The sequence below is a fragment of the Aulonocara sp. 'chitande type north' Nkhata Bay genome, linkage group LG9 (genome assembly GCF_057382095.1).
Source record: "Aulonocara sp. 'chitande type north' Nkhata Bay isolate Kocher_YH1m ecotype deep benthic linkage group LG9, A_spYH_male_GT1.1, whole genome shotgun sequence".
Lineage (NCBI taxonomy): Eukaryota > Metazoa > Chordata > Actinopteri > Cichliformes > Cichlidae > Aulonocara > Aulonocara sp. 'chitande type north' Nkhata Bay.
In genome coordinates this window covers 35,766,453-35,793,037 of record NC_141352.1, presented here as the reverse complement: position 1 = coordinate 35,793,037, position 26,585 = coordinate 35,766,453, and the positions used below count along the sequence as shown (strand labels likewise).

At 41.2% G+C, this 26,585-nt stretch overlaps 1 protein-coding gene and 1 pseudogene across 2 annotated transcripts; both read right to left on the bottom strand.

Moving 5' to 3' along the window:
* Nucleotides 1-568: 568 nt before the first annotated feature.
* Nucleotides 569-2,639, bottom strand: LOC147322732 (uncharacterized; annotated as a pseudogene).
* itgb1a (integrin, beta 1a) lies at nucleotides 2,318-26,585 on the bottom strand. 2 transcript variants are annotated; one of them, XM_086307276.1, is made up of 17 exons: nucleotides 26,270-26,584; nucleotides 10,904-10,970; nucleotides 10,458-10,543; nucleotides 9,795-10,026; nucleotides 9,532-9,702; nucleotides 8,938-9,176; nucleotides 8,538-8,693; nucleotides 8,350-8,445; nucleotides 7,882-7,971; nucleotides 7,488-7,628; nucleotides 7,172-7,374; nucleotides 6,818-7,056; nucleotides 6,492-6,714; nucleotides 5,559-5,791; nucleotides 5,189-5,355; nucleotides 3,817-3,894; nucleotides 2,318-3,424 (listed from the first exon to the last, which is right to left on the bottom strand). In XM_086307276.1, the coding sequence occupies exons 2-16, from the start codon at nucleotides 10,968-10,970 to the stop codon at nucleotides 3,817-3,819; spliced, it is 2,421 nt and encodes an 806-aa protein (XP_086163402.1). In that variant the 5' UTR covers nucleotides 26,270-26,584; the 3' UTR covers nucleotides 2,318-3,424. The 2 variants fall into 2 exon arrangements, with proteins under 2 accessions (XP_086163402.1, XP_086163403.1); XM_086307277.1 differs by lacking the exon at nucleotides 3,817-3,894 and having other exon boundaries at nucleotides 26,270-26,585.

The following is a 26,585-nucleotide window of genomic DNA, read 5'->3' as shown; positions in this document are numbered from 1 at the left end:
TCAAAGTCAACCATTTGAAATTCTTATGTCAATGACAGTCACAGTGAATTGATCGTGACTGGCAATTTTGACATTTTGAAAATGGCTCATTTGTTTACATGAGGTATTTATGCATGTCACCGAATTTTACTTCTTGCCCTCTGTGTACCAAAAAAGTATTGGTTTATATATGAAAAATATAGGCTCCTATGAATTTTCCACTCATGTTCACCAGTATCACTGAACATGATCTTATTAATGTTTTAATCCTATTCTAAAGACAGGGAAGGTTTTTGGTCAGTATTTACACATGTAACTGTACAAAACAATATATGTTGTTTTCAAAGGCTACATTTTTGGTCCTCTTATGGTCAGGTCCATAACTAGCTCGACAATGGCAAAAGGTAATTACATCTATGTAGAATACCAAATACAATTTTATTTTGTCTTTAGTCAAAACAGTCAACTATACTCCATCAGCCTTTTTTTAACCTCCTAGGACCTGGCGTCCACATATGTGGAAATCACATTTTGGGTTGTATAGACCAAAATGCTAAATTTTGCTCTACAAGGATCTGATATCCACTTATGAGGGCGTTATACTGCCACTGTTCTATCGAAATTTAAAGTGAATCCTCATATGTGGATCTCATTTTTCTCAGAAACAAAAATAAGGTAATAAAAAAAATAAAAATCACGCAATTCTTTGTTTTTACATTCATCAGTTCCTAATCAGCCCAAATAGCAACTTTGCTATTTACATACATACTTACAAATCATCATCATATCTGAGGATACACCATTTACCAATCAGCTCTGGACTTTCCCACTGGATTTCTTTTTCTGGATTCCCCCCACTGCCTGCCTGTGATACAGCTGTTTCTGTCTTCTGGCCAAAAGTGAAACACTTGGTGTTGCAGCACTTGCAGTTAAACTGCACATGCAGCTTACATCACAAACCATCAGTTCTCCTGGAGCTCCAGTAATGACCTGGTGAATTCTCATGGTTCCAGGAACAGCTGGTATCTGCTTTGGCATTTTCTTCATAGCTTCCTCAACATCTTCACTTTTCACAAAGAACAGTTTCACACTTGTGTTTGTTTCAGAAAAGGCCCTGAATAACTCTTCTGCATCTGGGATGTCATGCCCCATCATGTCAGCTGCTCTTTTTAAGGCTCCCCCGACACCATCTGGTGCTCCTTTTCCATTACGAGCCTCGAAAAAATTCCAAGAGCCAGCCTTGAATCCTCTTCTGTCCAGTTCTGTAGTGAAAAGGTAGAAGTTTCTTGGTTGTTTGTATTGCGTACAGGCTCCGTCGCTTAAAAGGTGCAGCACAGACACTTGTGGATGTTGGCCTTGAAGGTAATCTAGTACAGGATTTAGGTGCTGCCATATTGCTGGAGGGCCTTTATGTCTACTGGGGGAGATGGTGCTAAAGCACACAGGCACTGAGAGTCCACCAACATACAACACACAAGTATGAAGGATGGCCTGCTGATGTGAAGCCCCAAAGTGGACTGCCTGAACTTGAGAACTGTATTTACAGCTGTAGTTTTCTGAGAAGTCAACATGTATCAAAGTCTCCTCCCCTGACATGCTGTTCTTCAGCTCACGGCTCAAAGATAAATTAAAAATGCTTGCAATGAAAGTGTTCAGGTCTTAGGAGGATACGAATACAAGATATTTTTTGGGGGGGTTTACTGAATATGGACAGTGAAGACAGAGAGGAAAGTGGGGAGAGAGAAATGGAAGACATGAAGCAAAGAGCCATGGGTCAAACCGGAACCCAGGCCTATTGCTCTCCGGCTATATTGCATATGGTCAAATGCTCACACCCGAGCTAAACTGGTGCCTATCCCAAGATGCTTGCAGCTGATGGGATAATTCGAATTTTGGAAAATAATTCAAACTAACTGAAACGATACTGTGAACTTGGAAAACTAAACTCAAATAAAAATATAGAAGAAATATCAAACCTTTGTGAAACTAAACTGAATTGAAATAAAAAAAAAGAAATAAAATAAAATAAAAACTAATTAGAAAACACAGTTGATTGATACTTCTCAATCAACTCCCCAATTACTTTTGACTCTGAAATTTTGTGATTGTGCATAAAAATGTCCATAATTCCTAAACAGTTCATGCAAGCTGAAAAGCTGAAAGTCTGCGCTTCCATCACATATTGACTTGACTGTTTCATTTACACTCTGCTGTGATTGCTTACACATGCAAACTTAAAAAAAACTGAATTATCGTCCACAAACTTTATGAACCTAACAGTATTTACAGCCCTTCCACAAATGAAACACCTGAAAGAAAGAAAATACACTTTTTTTTGTCCATTATTTAATAAATAAGTCATAAACAGCACTGTGGGAGAACATGATACTGAGATAAAAGGCACTTTGAAAATAATACTGTAAAAGGCTTGAGTGTGGTATCAGAGGCATTTGGGTTTGGGAAACATTTCAGAGGTTCTTCATGTGACGTTTCAAAGACAGTTTCAGCCTCACAGTCTCAAAAACAAACCAGCACGATCGGATCAAATGGGCAACTTCACCAGTTCACTGACAGGACATGCGTTTGGTGTACTTGAAAAGAAGACAGCAAAGGACCTGAGAATGAGTGTCAAAGTTACTTCATTTACCATATACAATCATATCTCATTAGTTAAGCAGTAATTTATTTTATAGTAATAAAAATCCATTGATTGTTCATTACCACCACATTTTCAAAATCTGAACAAGTGGTATGCATTCCCTTTAATGATATTTGAATCACTAGATGTTCTTACGCCGCACTCAATATAATATATACTGTATAATAGACTGTGCAATAGCCTAATCTAAGTCGAATGCTCAACATTACTCAGTACTTCCTATTGCAGTTGTTTTCGATATATACACACCGGCATACTGTCCTGATATGGCCAAGAATTTACATATTAAACTCAGGCCCTGTCAGCAAACATACAGAAACTCACAGGAGGTCAGTGCAGACAGAGTCAGACGAGTAGAGACAGACAGAAGCTGAAGGAGTGTTGTGCACGTGTTATATTATCCATGGCGTCTACGCTGTGTTGCTAAAAAAAAAAAGCCAAGTCCTCTGCCCGTACCAGTCCAGCGGCAGGAGAACTAATACGCAACTTAAAAGTATATACACATACTGTACATCTAAAATACAACAAATGCATAAAAATCATATCATCAAGTGTTAGTAAAAATACTGAATCAGTGGGCAAATGTATACACTGTAATGATAAAGCAAATAGGAAAAAAAAATGCACATAAATTCCTCCGCACGCTCCTGTCAGAACTCAAAGCTACGGTAAAGGCTGTGGCTGTTGGATACTTGATAGCAGAGCTGAACTGTGGAGCTAACATTTGCCTTCATATTTGGGATTGACCACAGTCGTCACGGCGCTTTTGTAGATTGGATTTTCACCCTGGAAAAGAAAAGTTGAAATTTGGTCAAATTCTAAAACTCAATCAAACCATGCATGTTTGTGTGTGTGTGTGTGTTATTCTTCCAAAAACACCGGTTATGATTAAATATACAACAACTTGGGATATTCACAGAATTTAGTTTCAGTTTTTGTTGTATCACACTTTGCAAACAGACATGCTTTTGTGACCACATACTAAACACCAGAAGGTAAAAATCACCAAGCAACTTTGCTTGTCACAGCCTGTTCATGCAGTCTTCATTAATCTACTCTTAATGTAGCTGCAGAGTCTGTAGGTCTTTAAAAAGACAGGTGAGAGAGAGAGAGATCACAGCACACACATAAACAGCCCGTGCAGGGAAAACCAAGTGGAAAGTAAAAGAAATACAAACTTAAAGAACAGCAGCTTTACGTCCATAGTTTGGGTTCTGGAACTGATTGATGGGACTCTTGTATATGGGGTTCTCTTGCTATGGGTGCAGATGAGCACAGGGCAGAGATGAATGAGGAAACAAAGAGTGACAGTACAGGAGAGAAAAAAATACAAAAGGCGAGATAAAATGAAAAAGCAGGAATCAGGTGCGGTGACAGAAGAAAAGACAGCATGTGAAATAGAAGGAATTTAGCTGGAAGCTCTTATTAAGCAATGAGCCACCAAAGCATTTTTCCTAACATAGCTCATCTATGATTCACTTGTTCACTTGCAGTCTTTCTTGTCTTTTTGCTTTTGGTTAACCGGAAGGTGCTGAAGGTGCTGAAGCATTTAATCCTCCCCTCCCTGTCTGGCAGTTTCCCACCTCTCAAATAAAAGGATAAAAAGAACTTGCCATCAGATTAAAACATTTACAGAAAAACATGAAGGGCACCCGTGATGTTTATTTTCAATTGCACCTAAAGACCTGTACTGAATGTAAGTGTTGTTGCAGCTTAAATACAACTGTATCATGTCAATATACACAATATATATATATATATATATATATATATATATATATATATATATATCATAACTGATGATAGATACCTAAAAATTATAGGATGAAGATAAAAACATGATGTTTGACACAGACGTCTTCCTTTTATCTTGTCAGGGAGCAGGATTACATGCACTCTTATTTTTCAATATTACAGGGATGTGGAGCTTTAGGCCACGCTGCCTGTGGGAATAAGAAAGACCCCAAAATGCAGAGCAGCTTTACTGCTGCTGATTAGAGACATCTGCACCATCAACCCCATTATTCACTGCAGGTTTGACAAACTCCTGCCACTAGATGGGGGAATATTACTGCACATGGAATTATGCTGAAATCCAGATTTTTGTTATATAGATATTGGCAGATGATGTGGAAGAAGCAGGGAGGGGAGGAGTTGTGGCTACTCCCCAGAAAAAGTCCAGCTATGCTCAGAGTGCATAGCATTCCCAAAAAAGTCCACACAGTCTTCAACATTTTTCCCTCTTTATTTTGAGCTCCGCTCAAAAGCAACAAATACAGTCTGTGTGTGCAGCTGTGGGACGGTGGAGAGTGAGAACAAGATACTTCATAATGATTTCGAAAAGTCTGCAAATCTCGTCCGTTGCTAAAAAACAACAATGATCTTCGCAACTTAATTCTCTGACAGCGGCTGCTGTTGCTGAGCAGCCAACCGACACCTGTTTTCCACATTTAACTTACTAACCTCATCCAAAAAAACCAAAACTAAAACAATCAAAAACATTTATCCTGCTCGTCTTTCACAGAGCCACTTCCTGTTCCAGGCACTCACCGTGTCCCATTTGGCGTTCATCTTCTCCTTTTCAAACTTGGCGAACTCTCTTCTGTCGTGGATGATCATCAGCAGCTTCCAGATCAGCAGCAGGGCTAAGCCAATGAGGACAATGCCTGCGACCACGCCGGCCACAATGGGGATGATGTCAGGACCGGAGGGGCAGTCTGAAAAAGAGCAGGGTTCAGCAGGCAGCTTGAAATCGCAGTGCAGCAATAACACCATGGGAGTAACATACCATCACACAGCTATATGTGAGTAAACAAAAGCTCTATTTTTGTAAGCCAACCACCATGGCCCCTGTAATTAGCTTTTTCTGTAACAGAAACCTTCCACACCCTGTTCCCAGTGAGCCCAGCCCTCTCCTTACCCAGCTTGTCGACCACATGGACTTCCCTTTCCGTGTCGTTGACAGCGTAGGTATAGTAGAACCAGCAGTCATTGGCATCCCTCTCCTTGCAGTGCATCACGGGGTAAGGGTAGTCATTGGGCTGCGGCAGCTTGTTCCTGTCCTTCACTGTAATCAGGTTAAAGTAGCTGCACTCCTCTTTGCATGTTTTCATCTTCTCACCGGTGCCAAACGCCCGGCACTGGACACACAGTCTGGAAAGGACAAGGAGTGTTGTTAGTAAACACTCAGTTAGATTTGCCACGTGACAACAAAAAAGAAACAACTGCAGCAGCCCATCTACCTCCTTGTTGTCATGGAGTCAGTTAACGTAGCCTTATTTCTATATTTTATTTAGATTTTTGATAATTTTCTTTTTTTTTGTTATCTTTTTTGTTATATGTTGACATGTTATTATTAGCAATGAATATATGACAGATCAGCTATTACTAAGTTCTTATTTGCAGTGGATATGCAGTCAGATTTTACTCAAAGCTGATTTACGTACATGTACTTGCATAGTACAGAGACATTATGAGAGCAAACACTTAAAGAGAAGTGTTCAGCAGCTGAACAGGAACACACATGCCAATCACCTATTATTTTAATGCATGCACACAGTAGAGGTTTGCAATAATTTCAGTGAGCATGCACTCACAGCCGTAGTAAAGCTGTAGATATCTGCACCAATCACTACAGTATCTTGTCAGCACTCCCAATTGAGCCTTTAATTACCTTGTGATGCCTTGTGATTTATAAGTATATTCTTTTAAACATCAGACATATTTTTCTTTTCTATAGTAAATAAAATATGGGTTTGTAAATCATTGCATGCTGGTTTTATTTACATTTTACACAACTTGTCATCTATGAAATATATGCAAAACCAGAACTATTTCTACACATCAGACTTACTTGTGTTCAGCGCAGACTCCTGGACAGGTAGGGCAGGTTTCACATGTGGGACCCTGGAACTTGGGGTCTGTGCACTTGCAAACGCCACACTCACATCTTCCTCTGCCGTTACAGATCTGCTTGTTGGTGGCCAAACATGTGCTGTTGTCCAGAGAACAGTCACAGGCTCTACCGCTCCACATGGGGTCGCAGATACACTCCCTGCACACACATCGTCCATTCCCTAAGGAAAAAAGTTAAAAAAGGAAAATTGTGATTAAATACTGTAAATGGCCTAAACACTTAAATGAAGCCACAGATATAATCTGTAACATTGACACACTCACCTCCACACAGTTTGTTTTCAGAGCGATCACAGTTGAAGTTGTCACACTCGCAGAACTGGCCGCTGTACCTTTCCTCTGGGTTGGGTCTCTTCTTGCACTCGCATGTGCCGCACACGCATTCTCCGTTGTTGCTGCAGATGTCCGTGCTGTTGTCTTTACGGCAGGTCTGATCCATGTCGTCTGTAGCCATGTCGTTGCTGCTGCATTCGCAATTTCTACCCACACGGCCTTCAAAACACCTGAGACAATAAAGGGGAGGTTGTGATGCATTTTAAAAGAAGTCCAAGTACATGCGAAGGCGAGAAGTGAACGATGGCATTTTTCAGCAAAATATCTTTTGAATTAAAGGCTTACCTGCACGCTCCACACTCAAAGGTCCCATTTAAGGAGCACTTTTCGCTTTTTTTAACAACATCGTTATTCTGGCATTGACAGTCACAGATGAAGTTGAGGATAATCTCCACCTCCTCTGTGAATCCCAGGGGCTTTATCTTGATGGTCTCACTCTTGCCTTCATTTGGACAGCCCTTAGATGTCACAGTGATGTTAAAGTTGACCTGAGTAATGGAATAAGAAAGAAAGCCTAAATGAGAGAAGAATGGTGTGAAAACTGAAATGGAAAATATGAACTGTGAACTGCAACAACAAGAAGTTATTCTGTATTTCCCACCTCATCTCCAATTGAGATATTGGAGCACTTTCGTCCATCGTCCTTGTCGTTAACCACTCCGTTCTTACACTGTGATTTGTATTCTATCTCCACTCCCTCTGGGAGCTTGCTGTTGTCTAGAATAACTTCAGATGAGAGAGACTGCCAAAAACCAAAAACATAACAACATGAAGGTTTTTTCCTGCTTTGGAATTTCATCTGGTAGCTTTGTTTTGACAGAGTACAACACACAAAGGCATGGCTGTAGGTTAAATGAGAATACAAGTACAAAAAAGGAATGTTCCAGCTCAGTAATCGCTACAAGATTTTAACAGAGTTCATAAGAGGAAATGATAACTTGATCAAAGTTTTATGACATTATGCTAACAGCAAAAAATCTCAACAATGTACTTACATTGTAAGCGTCTATGATGAGGTTGATTACATTGCTGGAGTTGGCAGACAGTGTACCCACTGCAGACTTTGGTATCAGATTTTTCAGTTCCTGTGGAGGAAGAGGCATGTTCAGAGCAAAACTTCAGAACTCTATTAATCTCATGGCCTCAGAAAGAGACACAAGTTGTTTCAACTTACACTACAGCCCACAAAATAATATTTTAACCATTTTATTGCAGATTCTGATCACACAAATTTCAACTATTGCTTTGATGGGTGTTCACACTTCGAAAGGTGGACCTAAAAAGCAACAGCTTGTTAGCAAGAAATAATGAGAACTTCAAGGGGATGGTAGTCTTAACTTAGCAGATGGCTAAGCTTTTTGCAGATGTTTTTGTTGCACTGGACAAACACATGCATGCTTAAAAAATGACAATGAAGAAAGACGTGAATGAGTATCACAGGGATAACAAGAAGAAGAACTAACTTGGTACACAGGCTGAAACTCCTCTGTGACTGCAAAGATAGTCTGAATGTTGTTGTCGCTTAGCTTCTGGACCAGGTGAGCAATTGAGGGATAATCCTTAAAAAGACCAAGGAAGAGAAAAAGCCATATTTACAAAATCAACACAGCTAACCTGTACAAAACAACCAAAGCACAAAGGAACTACTTACATAATAGTGGCTCATTGTGTACACATTGTCCTCCAAGTGACATTTTCCATCATTAGGCAGTACAATGCCTCCCAGTTTGCCATCTCCAGCAAAGTGGAAACCGGCATCAGTGGAGAACACCAGCAGACGCGTAACATTCCTCCAGCCAATTTCCTTCTGATAAATAAAAAAGAAAATATATTAAGTAATTACCAGAACAGCTTAATATGTGACACATGAACTTTTGACTACATCCACAAATCTCCTTGTAAACACCAAGCACTCATAAAATACCTTTTTGACACTACATCTAAACACTTTTACTGGCACTATATCCCTCCAAGCAAGCCCCATAATGACTGGAAAATTACTTGAGAGTGAAAATTTCCCACAGGATCACTTTCCTTTTCTTGATGCTTACCCCGCAAACAGCCACTTGCATGATGGCGTCAAAGCCCCCCTCTGGAGAGTCCAGGTTTCCTGAGATTTGCTGCTTGCCCACCAGAGAGTTGAACATATTGCCGTCACTGGTCAGACTCAAGACATTCTTGTAGCTGAAGGGGCTGGTGCAGTTCTGGTCCCCTGTGCATGGGTTTAGCAGCTTGGATGGAGTGGTGCTGATGTAAGGCATGACCGTCTTCTCCACAAACGAACCAAAACCTGCAAAATAAATTTTAAACTAAACTAAACTAGATGTTTGCTTTGACAATGCGTATGTCTGTAACTGTGGGGTTAGGTGTGAGGCACAACGGCCTGATTATCTTTTAATCCTGCATATGATTAGTTGTTTGTTTTTTTTGCTTGTTTTTAAATGAGAATTGAATTGAATTGAAAAGAACTTCATCCAACCTCAAAATTGCTTTAAGAGTATACCTCTAAACTGTCTATCTATTTATTTTTATAATTTTGAGGGGGGCTACAAATGTATATTTGTGCAGTTATAAAAGTCTTTCTTTACTTGTGTAATTACATTTTATAGTGAGAAAATTAAACAGGTGTTATTGATAATCCCCACCTATATGAAAGTCACTGGTGATCTTTTTCATCTCCAACATGAGACTGGTTCCCAGGTTCTTGACATTCTCCAGATCATCCTTCATTGAGTAGGACAGGTCCATCAAGTAGTACAGGTCAATGGGATAATCTTCAGCTCGTTTGAACTTCAAGTCAAAAGACTGGGGCTGACCTACATAAAGAGATCACATTTAAAGTTTAAATAAAACTGAGGTTGCTCCAGCCTGGATGCACTTCCAGTAACAGTATAAAATGTGTTCTCACCAGATCGAAGGTTGAGTCTGAGTTTCTGGGGCTGGATCTGAGTGATTTCCTCTGGCTTTGGTTTATTGGTTTCGACCCCAGTAACCTTTTTGCGATTGGTCACACGCTTGTTTGTGATGATCCACTTCTTGCCGGTTGGATTCTGAATTTGCGAATCATTACAACCCCTGTCTTTTAAAGACTCTACCTCATCACAACGGGTTGACAAGGCTTCACCCTGTTTCAGGAAGTTCTAAGAGCAGCAGCACAGAGAGAATTAAAGGAGCAGTCTGTCAGTTTAACAAGTTAAAATCTGTTCATATGTAGGCATCTTTGTTATGTGTAAACAAGGATGTTCTACAATGTACAACAAGCCAAATGATCACTTTGGAGAGAGCGAGTGGAGACTAGAAAAGTATAACAGACTACAGCCTACCCTGCGCTCCTAGGTAGGAGCAGTCTTTGTAAATTGGATGAGTGTAAAATACTGGCTTCTTGCTCCTCTGTATATCATTGATATAAAAGATTGCTAAAAATGCCACCCTTCTCTTTGGGAATTGACGAATCTATCGATGTTTCAAAGATAACAAAGAGTATAAGCCTAACATAAAACATAATGTTAGGCTTAACAGCTGTTTTCACTTCCGCAGCAGTGAAAACAGCTGACCACTTCAGTTCACGTACTTCCTGTTCACACCAGCCACATTTGGCTCCAGCCTGGATGCATTCCCCACAGTGTTTGGCATTGGCACTGATGCACTCGTTCCCCTCTAGATGGAAAACAAAGAGAGAAGAGAGAGCAGAGTCAGAGGGAGGAGAGGTATAGCGCAGTCGCTGCAAAATAAGCAGTCCTGTTAAGCCCCCGCCTGCGCGCTTACAAATCGGTTCCTCTGCAACACTCCGCGTCTCAATGGTAATGGGAGACAGAGACGGATAATTCCATTTTTTCCATTATCCTCTATGCCCTGATGCTGAAGTGGAGCTCTGCTCAGCAACATCATTAACCCTCCCTCGCCACAGTGGGACTCATCAAAATAAACTGCATGTTTACTATACGAGCTGACATCAACAAAATGATATAATTGGGACACATGAAGGATGCTACGGAAATATCAAGAGGAAAATCTTACCTTTCTGAGGATTACAGTAGCAAAAGACTCCTAACAACAGAGATATCAAGATCACCTTCAGGTCCATCTGAAAAACACACAAGGGGAAAAAATATATACATCAAGGTGTTCTGGTCTTGACATAAACAGAGCGACTGCTGTTTTGAAAAGCACAATGCCATTTTGACTGTGCCTTTATTTCCAATAACAGGATCTGGTGTGCTTGGTGGCCTGAGTGTCTGAATTAATAATATCCCTGGATAAAAAGGTCCACAAGAGTGAGAACGAGTGTCCAAGAGATGAGAGATTAAACCTGCAAATAGCTTGGTTATAATTGGAGGTAATAAATTATCCTGTTATAGCGTGCTTGGCTATTCTCAGATGGTCATAGGGTAACAGGCCGCTCATTTAAATCAAACCACTTTCACTCACGCACACACACAAGATTACATCAACTCATCCTTAGCTTGGACTGTACCTATTATTTATTTCTCTCCCACAATTCCTTTTACTGTAAATAGCATCAGCTCCCTAGAGTCATCCCCTCTGTCGTCGTGTACATTGATCCCTGTCTGACTGCAGGCCATTTGGTTGGCTAGTTGCTGTGTGTGGACATATTTTATCACAGATAGCTCAAAGCTGCTAAAATGCTCAACAACTTATTTTAGCAACAAACATGCTAATGCCCAAATAAGTAGGCACGAGCTCATAGCCTAGCTAAAAACAGCTGAGTTCGAGTTTACAGGCTTTATTTTTATGTATTTTACGTTTTATGGGTTTTTTTTTTACTGTTTTCACAGTGTTTCGTTTTTATGCCTCTGTGTCACTATAAATTCTGCATAACCGATGATTATATTAAGATATAGTTTGTGCTGGCATTCTTTAAGATTCGCAGCACCTCTTACTGGCAGACCTACTCAGCCGCAGCTGAGAAAGCTCCTCGACAGAACTGTCAACCAACCACCAGCCAGCAAAGGATCAGATCATGTTGAATCTAAAACATGTGGAAGGTATACCCAACACTCCATCTGACCATAAAACACAAACTGATGGTGAGTCATTGCTAAAATATTCACAGAATATAGAAGTCTACCACACTACAGGTCAAGGATCCAAATTAGAGACTGACAGACAGACAGCGGTAAAGTCACAAAACTTTGATTTTAACTTATTTAGACTACTGGCTGCTGCTGGCTATTCATGGAGGCTGCAATAAAAGACTGCATTCCCTCACACTGTGCTAAAGGAAGCTCTGATGTTCAGTGTTCACTGTGTTGACTGATGCATTCCTAAGCACTTGTGTGAATGTGTGTGTGCGTTTATCCAGACACAGAGGGACAGACGGCCTGTCTACAGCCCCCCAGATTAGATCAGCTGGCTTGGCACTGCTGGGCATGGGCAGCATGTTCTAGTTGGTGTTGGAGCTGGACATTTAATAGAATAAAAAGATCCCATAGCATCTTCTATGGTAGAATACAGATCTATGACCCAGCTTTAAATGTTGCGAATGATTGGTTTATGTGTAGTCAGTATACAGGATAAAGAAGTGACTCAGGTGAAAATCCTGATCTTAAAATCAAAGAGGTTCACAAACATGATATTTCTGTGTATGTTTCTTGTTTGCAGTCAAATAAAAACAATGGCAATAAGACTCTTTTCAGGTGTCAAGTTAGAAAAATAACCATGCTGTCTTCAATCCCATGAAGCTTTGCAGCTGTACAGAGGAATGCTTAGTAAATAACTACAGTAGGATATAGAGCTGAAGACTGAGAGCAGCCCAAGGAAGGTTCAGGAACAGGTCATCCAGAAACGTCAGACTTCCCAGACTTCTAAATCAACTAAATAACTTGTCAATATTTTCCTCACACACTGTTATATGTTTTAGTAAAATAAAAAGGTAGAAAAACGATTACTTCGAAAGCAAAAACCCACCACTGATAAGGTAGGACATACTTGGTGGAAAGTTGTTTATTATATAAGCATGAATGTTTAAACTCAACTGTAATCTGTCTGTTTGCATTTCAGAAATGCAGTTTATGCAATTCATAAATGATAAAATTCAGCGTAGAATGCAATCAGACCAATTTATCAGCTGATATTAGCCATCTGGTCTATTGGTGTCTGCATGCGTAACTGCTGATAAATGAAAATTTAACAGGTAAAGAAATGGGAGAGACACCCTTCAACTACTCTTTACTTTTCTTGCTGGCAGTCAGCTGATCCAAGCAGAGTTGAGCAGAGTAAATATAAGAAAACAAAAAACTACACAACAATTTTTGGGGAAATGCTTATGTTTCATGGGTCTGAAAGCAGCCAAGATGCCCCCCCCCCCGCACGCGCACACATCCTCCAACCACACACACCCATATTTTGCTCCATTGCGGTTTATTTCACACCTCAAACATTTAGTAAGCAATTAAGCAAATACAAGTAATCTGCAATAAATTACAGGTAGTAATAAAATAAACTACTAACTCTTTTATGCTGCGTCCACACCTACACAGGTATTTTTGAAAATGCAGCTGTTTCGTCCACACGTAAACGGCGTTTCGAATCACCGAAAACTGAGATTTTTTAAAACTCCTTCTTTGCGTTTACGTGTGGATGAGAAATACAGAGTTCGTCACACAACGTCAAAGGTATGTGCCTTTTTTCACATCACACTGTGCGCCACGTTATTGTTTACATGAGATGAATTGCAGAATAGCAGATAGAGACAAAATGTTAATCTATCTTCAGTTTTTACAGGCTTACATACACACACGCAGTTACTGTCCCTCCATTTACAAAGGCAGAGGCGTCACGGTGTGATTATTTTACGTGTAGTTGTTTTTTTTTCCTGTGTAATAATATTCAACATTGCTATCAATACACTTTTCAAAAAATGCCTCTCTGTGCAAAATGGGTTTAAAAACATAAACAGCTGTGAGATACTGTTTGTCCGTGATTTAGGCTACGTTCACACTGCAGGTCTTAATGCTCAATTCCGATTTTTTGATCAAATCCGATTTTTTTGTCTGCTCGTTCACACTACAAATAAAATGCGACAGCAAACGCGCTCTAGTGTGAACGCTCAAAGCGGCCCGCATGAGCAAAAGAAGATGTCACACACAACGCGCTCTGTTTAGACCCAGAACAAACTATATTGTTTGACTGATGGCCCTTAATATAAAGACTTCGGACTTCACGTTTCCCAATTTTGCTTTAAGTTATTTTGTTATTTACATAATAATGTAGATAACCTAATAATGATCCTTTTTTTTTTCTTTTGCCTGTCCCGTTTGGCTCTTTTGCCATCAGAATTATTGTCTAAAGGCAAAGAAAGATACCCAACGGATTTACTTTACCAAATTGACCATCCCAGCCTTGCCATAATGGTCCATTTGATTCACCTTTTATTGTTTATTTTATTTTCACTTGCTGAATACGGGACAGACTTGACTGGGGGAAAGAAGGGGAGAAAGAAAGAGGGAAAGAGAAACAGCTGAGAAGAGGGACGGGGGAGAAGGGCAAAAGACAAAAACCAACAGAATGAGCAGAAAAAAAATGCATCTATTAATCACCTGGATCACCTGTTGAGAAAGAAAAAAGAAAACAAGCAGAAGAGAACAAGAGTAATAGAATAAACAGCATCACAATGATATATGGGAATATGACAGTAAATACTAAATATTAAACATTATTGTGCAGCACATAAGATCAACAGAACACAGTGTGCTTTGAGGTAGGAGCCAAAAAGGGTGTAGTTTGTGGGTGTGATCACCCGTTTGTACACCTGTGAGCATGGACGCGCTTGTTTTTTTAAAAGGTTCCTTCATGTAATGATCTGCTAGAGGGTGTGGGGGGGCCACAGCCCCGTCCTCCAGGGCATGAAGCAGGTATGGAGGAGATCAAAACTCCAGACATCCAGAGGCCCCCAGAACACAAGAGACCAAGGAAGACCAACAGAGGGGCAGCCGCGCCACTGTCCCAGAAAGAGCTGAGGAGAGTCCCAGATGAGGGCTCACTCAGCAGCCGCGGAGCAGAAGCCAGGGGGGGTTGCAGTGACGCGCCCGTGAGCTCCGCCGGCAGCCAGCCGTGCCTGAGTGACCGAGCCCCAGGCCGAGAGGCCGGGGGCACCCCACCTCCGAAGTGGCCCGAGCGAGCCCCAGGCTCCAGGCCCCGATAAGCGGCCGCCAAGGAGTGAGCCGGTGTGTACCTGGACGCCCACCCCCAGACACAAAGAACCACCAACGCACCGACACCTGAGGAGTCCGCCACTGGCAGGGGAAGTGGTGGTGGGGGGAGATAGGCCTCCAAACCTTGGAGGGCCTGAGATGTCCCCAGAGAGGTGGCGTCTGATACCCAACCTGACATATAGACACAGACATACAGGCACACACAGATACAAACATCCATTCCCACCCTCATGCTCTCATGTGCACTTACTCCACACTCAACCAACGTGGAGACAGACATAAAGAGACGCTGTACACACGATCACACTCCCCAAGCGTACTCTAAGAACCAGGTCTAGGTACCCTTGCCCCTGGAGGGGGTAACTGCACCCAGACCCAGGTGGTGTTACCCTTTTCCCTGCGGTGGGGAGAGGCAGACTGCCCCGACTCCGCAGCAGCAGGGAGGCCCCACACTCCAGACCGCAGTCGGACGGCCAACTCCTCCTCCTAGCCCCCCCGCTCCAGCAGGCCGCAGAGAACAGGGGTTAGAGAAGATTCCAAACCTCCCACCACCTAATAATGATCCTTATTGCTGTTTTAGAGAGGAGCGGTGCTTCAAAGGATAGTTGCAGATTTCTGTCAGAATCTGCAGATTATACAGTACAAATAAAATGTTCACGTTTCTCCAGCGTTGTCTTCCCAACAGTTTCACTTACATCTACACTGGATGGCCAGGAAGCGTTCGTGATGTCTTCTCCAGCGCTGATAATTTCCATCGGTCTTGTGTCAGTGACGTAAAAGACGGATTTAATGCGACATGACCGTTCAAACAGCAGTCGCTTTCTAAAACATCGGATATGTATCGGATTCAGGACCACATATGAAAGTGACCCAGATCGGATTTGAAAATATCGGATTTGTGCTGTTCACACTGTCACACCATGATCGGATATGGGTCGCATAGGGTCAAAAAAATCGGATTTGATGCGCTTTTGCCTGCAGTGTGAACATAGCCTTAGACAGGGGGAACAAATCGTGGCAGGATCAGCCTGATATTATTTGTATCCCACCGTAACTTTACTGTATAAAGAGCTAACATCTCCAAAATGTCAGGAGTAGTTAGTCATTACAACAAGTGTTTGTGAACTAAAAATCAAGAATGTGGGATACTGTTTGTCCGTGATTTCAACAGCCCAGCGCATGCTCCGATAAAGGGAGACCCAATTATGCAGGGGAGACCTACCTTGGCACTTGTGTAGGTGAAACCAAAGGGAAGATATGCTTCACCAAGACATGCTTCTAGTCTTTGGCTTAGCAGTGTCCAAGCGTTTTTTTTCCCCTTTTCATACCGCGCCCCCCCTGCAATGGCTCTGCGATACTGAGGTGCATTCTTGAGGATATCATGAACTTTTCCTGTCAGTAAGCCAGTGTTACTGAAACTGTCTTTGAAGTAGAAATTATATTGTTGGTTTCAGACACTTTCGGACAAAACTCAAACAAACTGAAATTGTTTATGAAAGGGAAAATGTGATTTCTAGGTCACAGCTAACATTAGCTGGTATAATGTTAGCGCGGTGGTTCCCAAACTTTTTTTGTTAGGCCCCCCCTTTGTTTTACAATAAAATGCCCCCCCCCCCCCCCCCCCCCACTCCCCCTGCAAAAACACATCCTCCAAGCGTAAAATAATGGTTGTTTTTTCTGTTTTTTGAAAGAGATTGTAGTTTTACACACACCCATATGGGTGTATGTGTAAAACCACTACCTCTTTTCAAAAAATGTCTCTCCGTGCAAAATGGGTTTAAAAACATAGACAACCATGGGATACTGTTTCAACCTCTGCTTTGCATTTGTCTTGGAGCCCCGTCAAAAAACTTGTCCATTATGCTAGTAGTGTCCAAGCATTCTTTTTTATTTTAAATTCATCCCCCCCTAGTAAGTAGAGGATATCTGAATATCAGATTTTTAAATCACAACATATTGATATTGGTCTTAAAAATCTTATATCTGTCAGGTGCTGCTACAGGATGAGAAACACAGTTAGGCTGTAAGAAGAAACCAAATCATATTTTTGTAATTAATAAAATTGCTTGAGAATTACTATTACTATTCACTCAGACATGTTTTGATATGGTGAAATGTAAAAAGCATACCCACAAGGACAGAAGCTGTGCAAATAAACGGCAGCACATATTATTATTTATAAGTTCCTAGGAAACCAGGCTTTTAACACACTGTCGTTATCCTGCACTGGTGTGTGGGAGAACTGGTTCCAGGCACCAGGATGCTGGAACCAGGATTTTATGAACATGCAAACTAATGCTAAGAACACGTTATCATCTATAATTCTCTTTGCGCTAACTTTGCAAAATTCATGAGGTTCGAAAAGACCGTACACCTAGAAGTATGCTTTCACAAACAACCTGGTAATTTTTACTATGAAAAATATATGAATCAAACTTGGTAATGTGTTATTACGTAACAAATGTAATGACATGTGTGTGCTTTAATGTGTGAGTAGATGGAAAGGGTAATATAGATAAATTCCCTGACTACAGCAGAAAGAGCAGTTACTTTAACTCCCTGTCTCTCCCCCACTCAGACGTCTGCATACATACATGGAAATTTAACTCTTCACACACACCTGAACTGTGACTAGTGGCAGCCCAGCGTTTCGTAGGCTTCTGAAGGCTCTATCAGCTGGCAAGAGAAAGTGATGTATGGCAGACGCTGTGGTGCGTGACTAAAACGGGCTGAGGCATTCCAGAGAGCCTGAACATTGCCTGACCAGGATAGTAACCCATAACACTGTTACTGCACTTTGGGGAAATGTGAGCTGTTGTGACACCCACGATGCATAAACAAACTCCCTCCATCCTTGTCTCTCTTCCTGCCTCAATTTTCCTGATTAAACCCGATTACAAACCCACTTTTTCCATTTTTCCACGACTTTTCTCATCTGCACATATTGTTTATGACTTTTTTACATCACGTTAACAGATATTAGCTTGAGGTGAGTGGGGGGTGAATCCCTGCGTGAAAATCTGTGGTGCAGAAATTAATTGAGCTACTTTAAAAGACTGGATTTACTTCCCTTCAAGCTGAGCTGCATTTGCAAGTACTTAGGACTACTTACTTCAGCAAGCACTGCCATGAATAATGACCACTGGAGTCAAGGGAGAGAAACAGGGAGACACGGTAAACCATACAGTGGAGCTGCAAAGAACTGGTTGCTGCTCAGAGTCACAGCTCTCTTTGTGGCTAAAGGCTGGGTGCTTGGTTCCCTCAGAAAGGCTGTTCTTCTAAGTTTGTGAAAAGAGGGAATGGAAAAGAAGGAAAAACAGGAAAGGGCGGTCCACAGCTCAAAGGAAAAAGGGTAGCCTCAAGTCCAAAGGAAAGGATCCCACAGACTTTACTTCTGCTCATGTATCTCCTAATCCTCTCTCCTCCATTTGCACTTTTACTGTACTTTTACTGTCATTAACTTTAATTGGTAATGACAATTACGTAACTTTTAACAGGTCTTCACAGCTTAAGACTGATACATTTCATAGACACTGATAGCTTGGAGTTTTTAGTTGATATTTAATTCCAGCATTCCAACATGTGTTCAGTTTCCAGAGTTGCCTGTGGCATATCTTTGGCATCCTATACTCCCATCCCTCCCATTTTCTCTCCCTCATTTCCCTAACGCACTCCCTTGCGCTGCCTCCCTCCTCCCTCATATCCCCGGCACAATCGCTCAGTTCACTCCCTCCGCTGTGAGTGGAGCCAAGCCGGTGGCCCCTTTGACTCCACATACCCTTCAAACACAGCGGAGTGGGGAACATGTCTGAGCTCTGAGACGTACAAGCCGCCGGACAGAACTGAAGGAGAATACCAAACAGTGTCTGCCTGTGTCTCTATCCACCCCCACCATCATCCGGAGGACCCTCTCAAAAGTAATGAATCAGGCTGCCCTCTGAGACCACGAGGATCTGATACTTAAAGTGCTCCCACTCACCATCCAATTTTTGGCTTAAAAGGGCCTCTGTGCGCTAAATAATACTAATGAGACAAAATACAATATCTTTTGGTGCTTCTTTGTTTCAAGGGGATTGATAAGTGCAGACAATCCAATTTAGTAGTCGATGTGAATTTTTGCACAGAAGAAAAGAGTAAAACACTCCAGGTGACAGCGGCTGAGAAATGTCATAGTTTCCACGTTACATCAGCATGTTAGTTCTGTGCGATTCCTCAAGCGAAACAGCTTCCAGAAATGGAAAAAACACTAAAAATAACTGGCCCGAAGAGTGAGGCTGAAAGGCATGAGACGGGATGAGCAGTGAGTTTTCTTTCCCATTTTTAGTCTGAAAAACATACAGTCAATATTCAGCTTCCATTTCTATTTTCCCATTGCGAGAAAACGATCCAGGGGTTCTAAGAGCGGCTAACAAGTTTTTCATTGATTATGGGTAAAATATGTAATATAAAATGCATACTGAATATTCAACTAGGAAACTGACAGAAGCAACAATTACCCAGTAACTGTAACATAAAAACTGTAGCGGCATAATAGTGATGCGCAGATTTGCTAAGATCCTGACCTATAACGGCCAGTATTAGCTATTTGACAATAATTTCTTATCTACATTTATAAATTAAGAGATTCAAATTCAGAGAAGAAAAACACCCTGCAACCATGTTATTGATGCTGCATAGTTTGTCTCTGCAGCTTCCCTGTTGGGAGCACATTTGAAACACAATGACAAGCAGCATCTGATCCAAGCAGAGCCAGGCAGAGCCTGAAGAGAGTACATGAGTAATCCACCTATTGTGCCTAAAAACAATATTAAACTTTATTATCATACTCACTAAGTGAGACAGTATCAGCTGATATATCTGATTTTTAAATCACCAGATATTAGTGCTGGTATCGGACTTATAAGTATAAGTCAGGTTCCTTTACTTATTAATTCAAAGCCGTTGAAAGAGTTATTTTCTGTAGCTAAAAGCAGTCCATATATCAGCAACAGTCACTGAATTCCATTCAAATTAGCTAGCTTTAAATGCTAGTGAAATGCACTAATGTGATTTGTATAAGATAGAGAGCACATAATTTCAAAAACCTTAACAGTTACAGGCAGTGGCATTTTAGGCATCTTCTTTAGTGAGTAAATAAGAAAAAATGTGTATTTATGCACTTTCTGCTTCACTGCAAACCCAACCTTGAATTTGTTTTTGCCATTATAACCCTAGCACCTTGCTTAAAGCAGTGATGTGCCATTATATAACAACAACTGCTCACATTTTGGCTATTAAAGGTGATAGCTCATTTACATAATACCGGTAGAAGCCATCTAGTTGTTTTCTTAATCAGGAATCCTGTTAAAAAGTGTTTCAGGCAATGTCAAAGTTTTCCAGAATATTTCCCTGAGAGACCTGTAATTATGCACAGTGTGATAGTTTAATAGAGTAATAAGGATAATAGCTACAGCCTAAAAAACAGTTTTATCAGCGATTCGACAGAGAGCCTGTTGCTGGCCTTAAAAATTCTGCTGCAGCTTTTCACACAAAACACTTAGCCACGCATGCTCTCTTGAGCCCTGCCAACATTCTCCTTGTGTGTGACAGAGGCTAAAGATATACTTCTGAGAAGGGATACTGCATTTGAAGGACTTTTCCACTCAGATAATCTATAACACTTTCATAGGACTGGTTTCTTTTTTTCTTAAAAAGAAAAGTGCACATCAAACTGGGTTTGTATCTCATCACATCACGTCCTCGCATGGTAGCTAAGTAGAAACAATCGAAACCCAGCCACAGCCTTTGGTGGAGGGCCAAGACCATATCGCTTTTCAGGGCTCTATCCCTGTGTTGAAAATAGCTGTGCAATGCTAACGTTATTTTGGACTCGTCCTCCCTGCCTGGCCTCTCCAATCTCTCTTTGGTTTGACACAAAGTTAATCATAAATCTCCCTCGAGCCTACAAACATATAACCAATTTAATACTTGTTTCTGTAGAAGTAACGACACACTTTATTCTGTAGCATTCTTGAAAAAAGAATTGCTGTTGAAGTAAGGCAGATTTGTTTGACAGAAGACAAGCTTTGTTTAGTTTTAAGGAGCCATCTGTTTTACCATTTACAGCAATGCTATAAAAGCAGAGTGAGACAAGGCAAGAGGGTCCAGTTTTTACCACTACCAACCACCAGTCTAAACTGTAGGATGGCTGTGGAAATCTTGTGGGGTTATCTTGCTGTGACAGTGTGAGCCTTGGGCTCAGTCTGTGGAGCTGGGAGCAGCTGCACAATAAGCCCTTCCAAACTCCCTGTCTTTGCTGACTCTGTCCTTCCTGCTCTAAAACACAGGAAGCTAAAGAACGTACAAGAAGCCTGCATCAATATGCCTGGAAACCAGCCAGGCATGACATATATGGATGTTCAGTGGGAAATAGGAGAACAAAGAAAGTTAATGACAAGCGAGAGCCAGGAAAAGGCTACTTTACTACAAAGAGGTGAAATGGTTGTGATCTGCCAGAACAGCAGCTTATTGACTTTCTGAATGAAGCGTGTCTGATCTAAACCTAAACCAGTCCATCACTGTAATCGGAACTGTGCAAGAAGCTAAACAAACTTGGAAACTGCTTTAAACAACAGCAGCACTGGAGCCAAAGGGAGCGACTGGAAATTAACTGACAGCTGAAGCATTTTTTAATTCTACAAAAATCAGAGCAGAACCTGGGCTGACAGCAGCCTGCAGTCTCCCATAAATATTTGCAGCTGTGAAATGATTAATGAATTGTCTGTTGGGATGGAGACAGGAATAAACATTATTTCTCCAGTAGAGTCAGTAATCTGGGCAACTGCTGACTAGAAATAGGTCAATTCTCCAGGTCTATGCACTAGATGTGACAATTGCAGCAATTCCAAGAGATTGACATTCTCTTTCTTACAGAAAAAGGACCAACATTGCCAGCTGCAGTCAAAGAAGGTGGTGCTTGAGTATGTCTGGCTATAACCATGAGATCCTCTCTGGGGAAGCAGCTGGGTGATATCAAGGAGTCACACAACAGCATGTTAGTTCTGGAGGTGTGAAGCTAGTTGATTGTCAGTGACTTACTTGCAATACTAGAGTGAGGCAGTTGTCCAGTAGTAACTCAATCACAGATGATGTCATTCTCTCAGACAGATTGAAAAACAGTAAAGTTTTGTTGATCCTGTTCATCTGGACATTCAGCCGCTGTTTAGGTATTTTAATCAAGGCTATGAATGTAGACTACATGGTGGTAATCAAAGAGAACACACTCAAAGGGAAGAAACTACAGTACCAGCAATCTGACATTACATGTTTTTTTTACAGATATGTGGACGGACACATGTAATAAAGAAACTTTGACATTTGGTTTCACTGCATGAGGCCACCCATGGACACCTCAACTGTTTTTCTATGGAGAGCCTGCTCGAAACCACAGCTCATTAAAGACACTCAGATGTCTTTCATTAGAGCTTCATACTTTACACTAAAAGTGAAGGACCTCCCCTTCTGCTTCCAGGAGAGACTGGAGCAGTAAACACTTCACAGCTCAAATTGTTCCTGTTTTATGTGTTCATGCATACATGTGATTTAGACAGACACATGGGGAGAGATTATTGCTCAAAAGAGGACTTGAGCACGAAGACAGATTGTGATGTCAGCAGTTTAACTATTTAATAACTGTAGCTAAGAGCCTGCAAAAACCTCTGTATACAATACATTTAACAGATGTTACCCGCTGTATTATATTGTAATAGAATGCACCCCCTAAATATCTCCTACTGTTGTGGTAGAAAAAAGTAGACTCTCTTTTAATTTTAAGGTTTTATGTTAAACATTTCTTTTGGCTGCTTCCTTATTCACAATGGATCATCACAGTGGGTGGCTCTGCATATCTGGCACAGCAATAACACTTCTGGTGCAACCCTTCCAGTGTGTCTTAAAATTAGGTAAATACAAAGACTTCACATATTATACTGTGCCATTATTTATTTAACACATTTTTAAGCCAAAATTTAGAGGGCTTGTATAAAAATGAAGTACAGCCCACAATTCAATAGCTTGTACCTTCAGCAGCAGTAAGTTGAAAGAATTGTTTTCTGCCAGTCTCTGGCATCGCTGTGGTGCTCTCTTCTTTCCTACGTTGCTACAGTTTATTGAGGTTTACGGGTATTTGTTCATGCACAGCTCTCTTTAGGTCCCATTGCAGCATTTCAGTTGGATTGACGTCTGGACTTCGACTGGGCCACTGCAACACTCAGTCACTTTATTGTAGACTCTTGGAAGCACTGTCGTGTTTCAGGACCCAGTTTTATTTCAATTTTGGCTTTTGGGCAGATGGCCCCAAAGTTATAAAATGCAATATGCTTATAAATGTTATAAATAGGCGTTCATGGTCAGCTCAATGACTCCAAGGTGCCCAAGTGCTGTAGCTGCAAAACAAGCCCAAATCATCATTCCTTTACGGCCATGCTTGATAGTTGGTATGAGGTGTTTGTGCTGATAAACTGGCTCTCGCCACATGGTGCTCTGCATTACAGCCATACACCTCTGCTTTGGTCTCATCTATTCAAAGGACACTGTCCCAGAAGCCTTATTGTTTCTTCAAATTTGCAAACCAAAGCTGTGGTGCCATGTTTTTTTTTTTTTTTATAGAGAAGACACTTTCCTAGCGTGCAATGGTGTTCAGTTCAGTTCTAATTGTACTGTCATGAGCTTTAACATTTAAAATGACACCTTTAGAGTCTCATGTTAAATGCCTGCAGATCAGTTAATAACAATTATTAGTTAAAGTACCAACGTGCTGCTCTGTGAGATGTCAGCAATCTAAGACGTAGTATGTTCTTTAAAATTACAAGGAATAAACTTGGAATGCTGTAAAATTGCAAGTTTGAGTGCAGTTGGGGATGTTTACTGCACGCCATAGCTGTCTCATCTCTCATTTCCTGTCATTTCCTTACATTTGCTTATCTGACAAAGAAACCCAGCGCAAACAGCGCATGTAATTTTTCTGTCCTGCTAAACACAAACTGCCTCTATTTGTGAGTTACACAAACTCACGGAGCCTTCCAGTTAAAAACTCACGCTGTCACAATAATAAACAAAGAATGACAGAGTTTACAGCCCTGCAAATGTCTGCTGTCATTTACTCCCAGCAGAACAAATTCTTCATTTTCTCAGCAGACCTTGTAGAGCCGAGGTCAGCGTTAACCGCTTCATACCTCCCTGGTGTTTCCGGGGCTGATTTTAGAAAGAGGAGGCACCCCATCTAAAAAAAGAACAGGGAAGAAAAGGGGCTAGAGGTGCACTGGCGTTCAATGTGGTGAAAATATGAGTGAACAAATGTATTTGTGCCAAAAAACTGTGCGCTAAGAGAATGGCACCCAGTAAAGGCAACAAATCAAAGTGATTATATTGTTTAGAAATTGTTGCTCTTATAGGATTTTTAAATCTCATAAGGTTGGAGAGCACTTGTTATAGAAAAGACTGCTGAGGTTGGTGCTGGCTGATCGCATGTGAATGTCTCGCTGTTTCAGAGCTCATCAGGTTGTTGACCCGCTTTCAAACTCAAGGTAGGATGGGCACGTGTGCAGGCAATTGAGGTGAATGGCTTTAAAAGGCAATTATTTGTGCCACGTTACATCTTTCCGCTTGAAATGTTCCCCTACGGCACAAAGCATGTCTCGCAGGGGGCAATTGTACACATTCATCACTTATGTCTCACAGAGCAACACAAACACACACATTGATCGCATCTATCTCAGTGTAACAAGTTCGCACATAACGTGTGTGCCACTCCCCAACAAAGAAACAAACGCACTCACGTTCATGGGAAACATCACACATCCAGAAGAAACGCCTGGGTGTGGCTCTGAGTCTAAGTGGCATTATAAATCAGCTGGGAGCCCCCCACCCCCACCCCCCAGCAGCTGCTCCCCAGGGAACCTGAGGTCACATCTATTCAGCTGGTGGCTACTGGCTACAACTCCCCTCATTGTCCTACATTTACCCTCCTCCTCAGTTAGCATTCCTCCCCCATGTCCTTACTGTCCTTCCTCCAGCCCCATCACCCTCCTTCATATTGCCTTCTACCCCCTCCCCCCTCCAAACTCCCTCCATCCTTGTCTCTCTTCCTGCCTCCATTTTCCTGATTAAACTTCTAGGATCTTTACCTAGTGGTGGTTTCAGTGCAGTGGGCTATATTATTTACAAGGCCTTCACTCTCCAGCTCTCCTTTAAATGACTGGGGGGTTGGGGGGTTACTCAATAAATGGAAGTTGTTCAGCCTATCAATCACGCACTGCATGGGCAACAACAAGCAGCAGACAGTAAACACTTATAAAGTCTTATAGCTCTGTTTTTAGGTTTCTAGCAGTTTGTTTGTTTTTTTGCGTATATTGGTAAATAGACTGAGGTCAACAGTATTTACAAAGTGGTTCTATATAAAATAAATTAATTAATGTTTTGGAAGTTATGACTTTATGTGACATTGTACCTACATTATAACTAATTCAGACCTTTGTGGCCACTTAAAATATCTTTGTAGAACTATTATGTTTTATTTGTTGCAAATTCTCTTTAAAAAGCCATTTTTAATGCCAACGATACTTTTTAACTAGATAAATAAAGAATACATTTTAGTCACTTTGCCAAAAACTGATTGCATGTTCTACCTTGTGACAGGAATGTTGTTTGTGTCTGAAGATGATATCATTTATTATGATATCATCTATTATTATACATTTGGCACATGTTTTGCATATCATAGGCCAACAACTCATCTATCTAATTTTAATATTATTTAATCACTTTTTTGCAAATACCGGAAATCACTTTTTGACGATCAGATTTCTGGCACAACACCGAACACATTAGTACACTTCAGTTTGACTATTAATGACAATGTAACACACTGACACATGGCCAGTAACCACAACTATGCCCCATAAACAGCCAGAATCTTTACATTTTAAATCTGCATGTCTGTCATGTCAAATTAAACCACAACACAATGCCCATGATTAGATTATTGCAAACGGGTTCAAGTATCAGTGAAAAAAAACGTGGGCGATGAGAAAAATAATAAAATGTTACAAACTTTATATACCTGCCATTAAAATGTAACAGTGACAGTATAAACTTAACCGGGCTGGTTACGTTTATAAAAATAAAGAAAAAAGAAGAAAAAAGAGGAAATAAATGAACGAATGAAGTTTACCTTGGCGCTGTTATTTCATACAGGAGACATAAGCAGAAGTAAGCTAGCGTTTGTAGTCCTCTGCCCGCAGCAGCGGCACAGGCAGACAGCAACTATCTGCCCTGCTGGCACCGGGGACCACTCTCTCCTCCGAAAAGTCACTGGAGATTTATCCTGCTGCTCATTCCTCTCTGCAGAGAAATATGTCGGCAGTATATATGTTTAAAACCAAATATTCGGTAGTTGGAGAGGGGGACAGTATCCGCACACTGCCTGGGCGGACCTCTTTACCGCGGACTAAATGAAGGGGACGAGCGAAGAGTGAAATCCTCAGTCC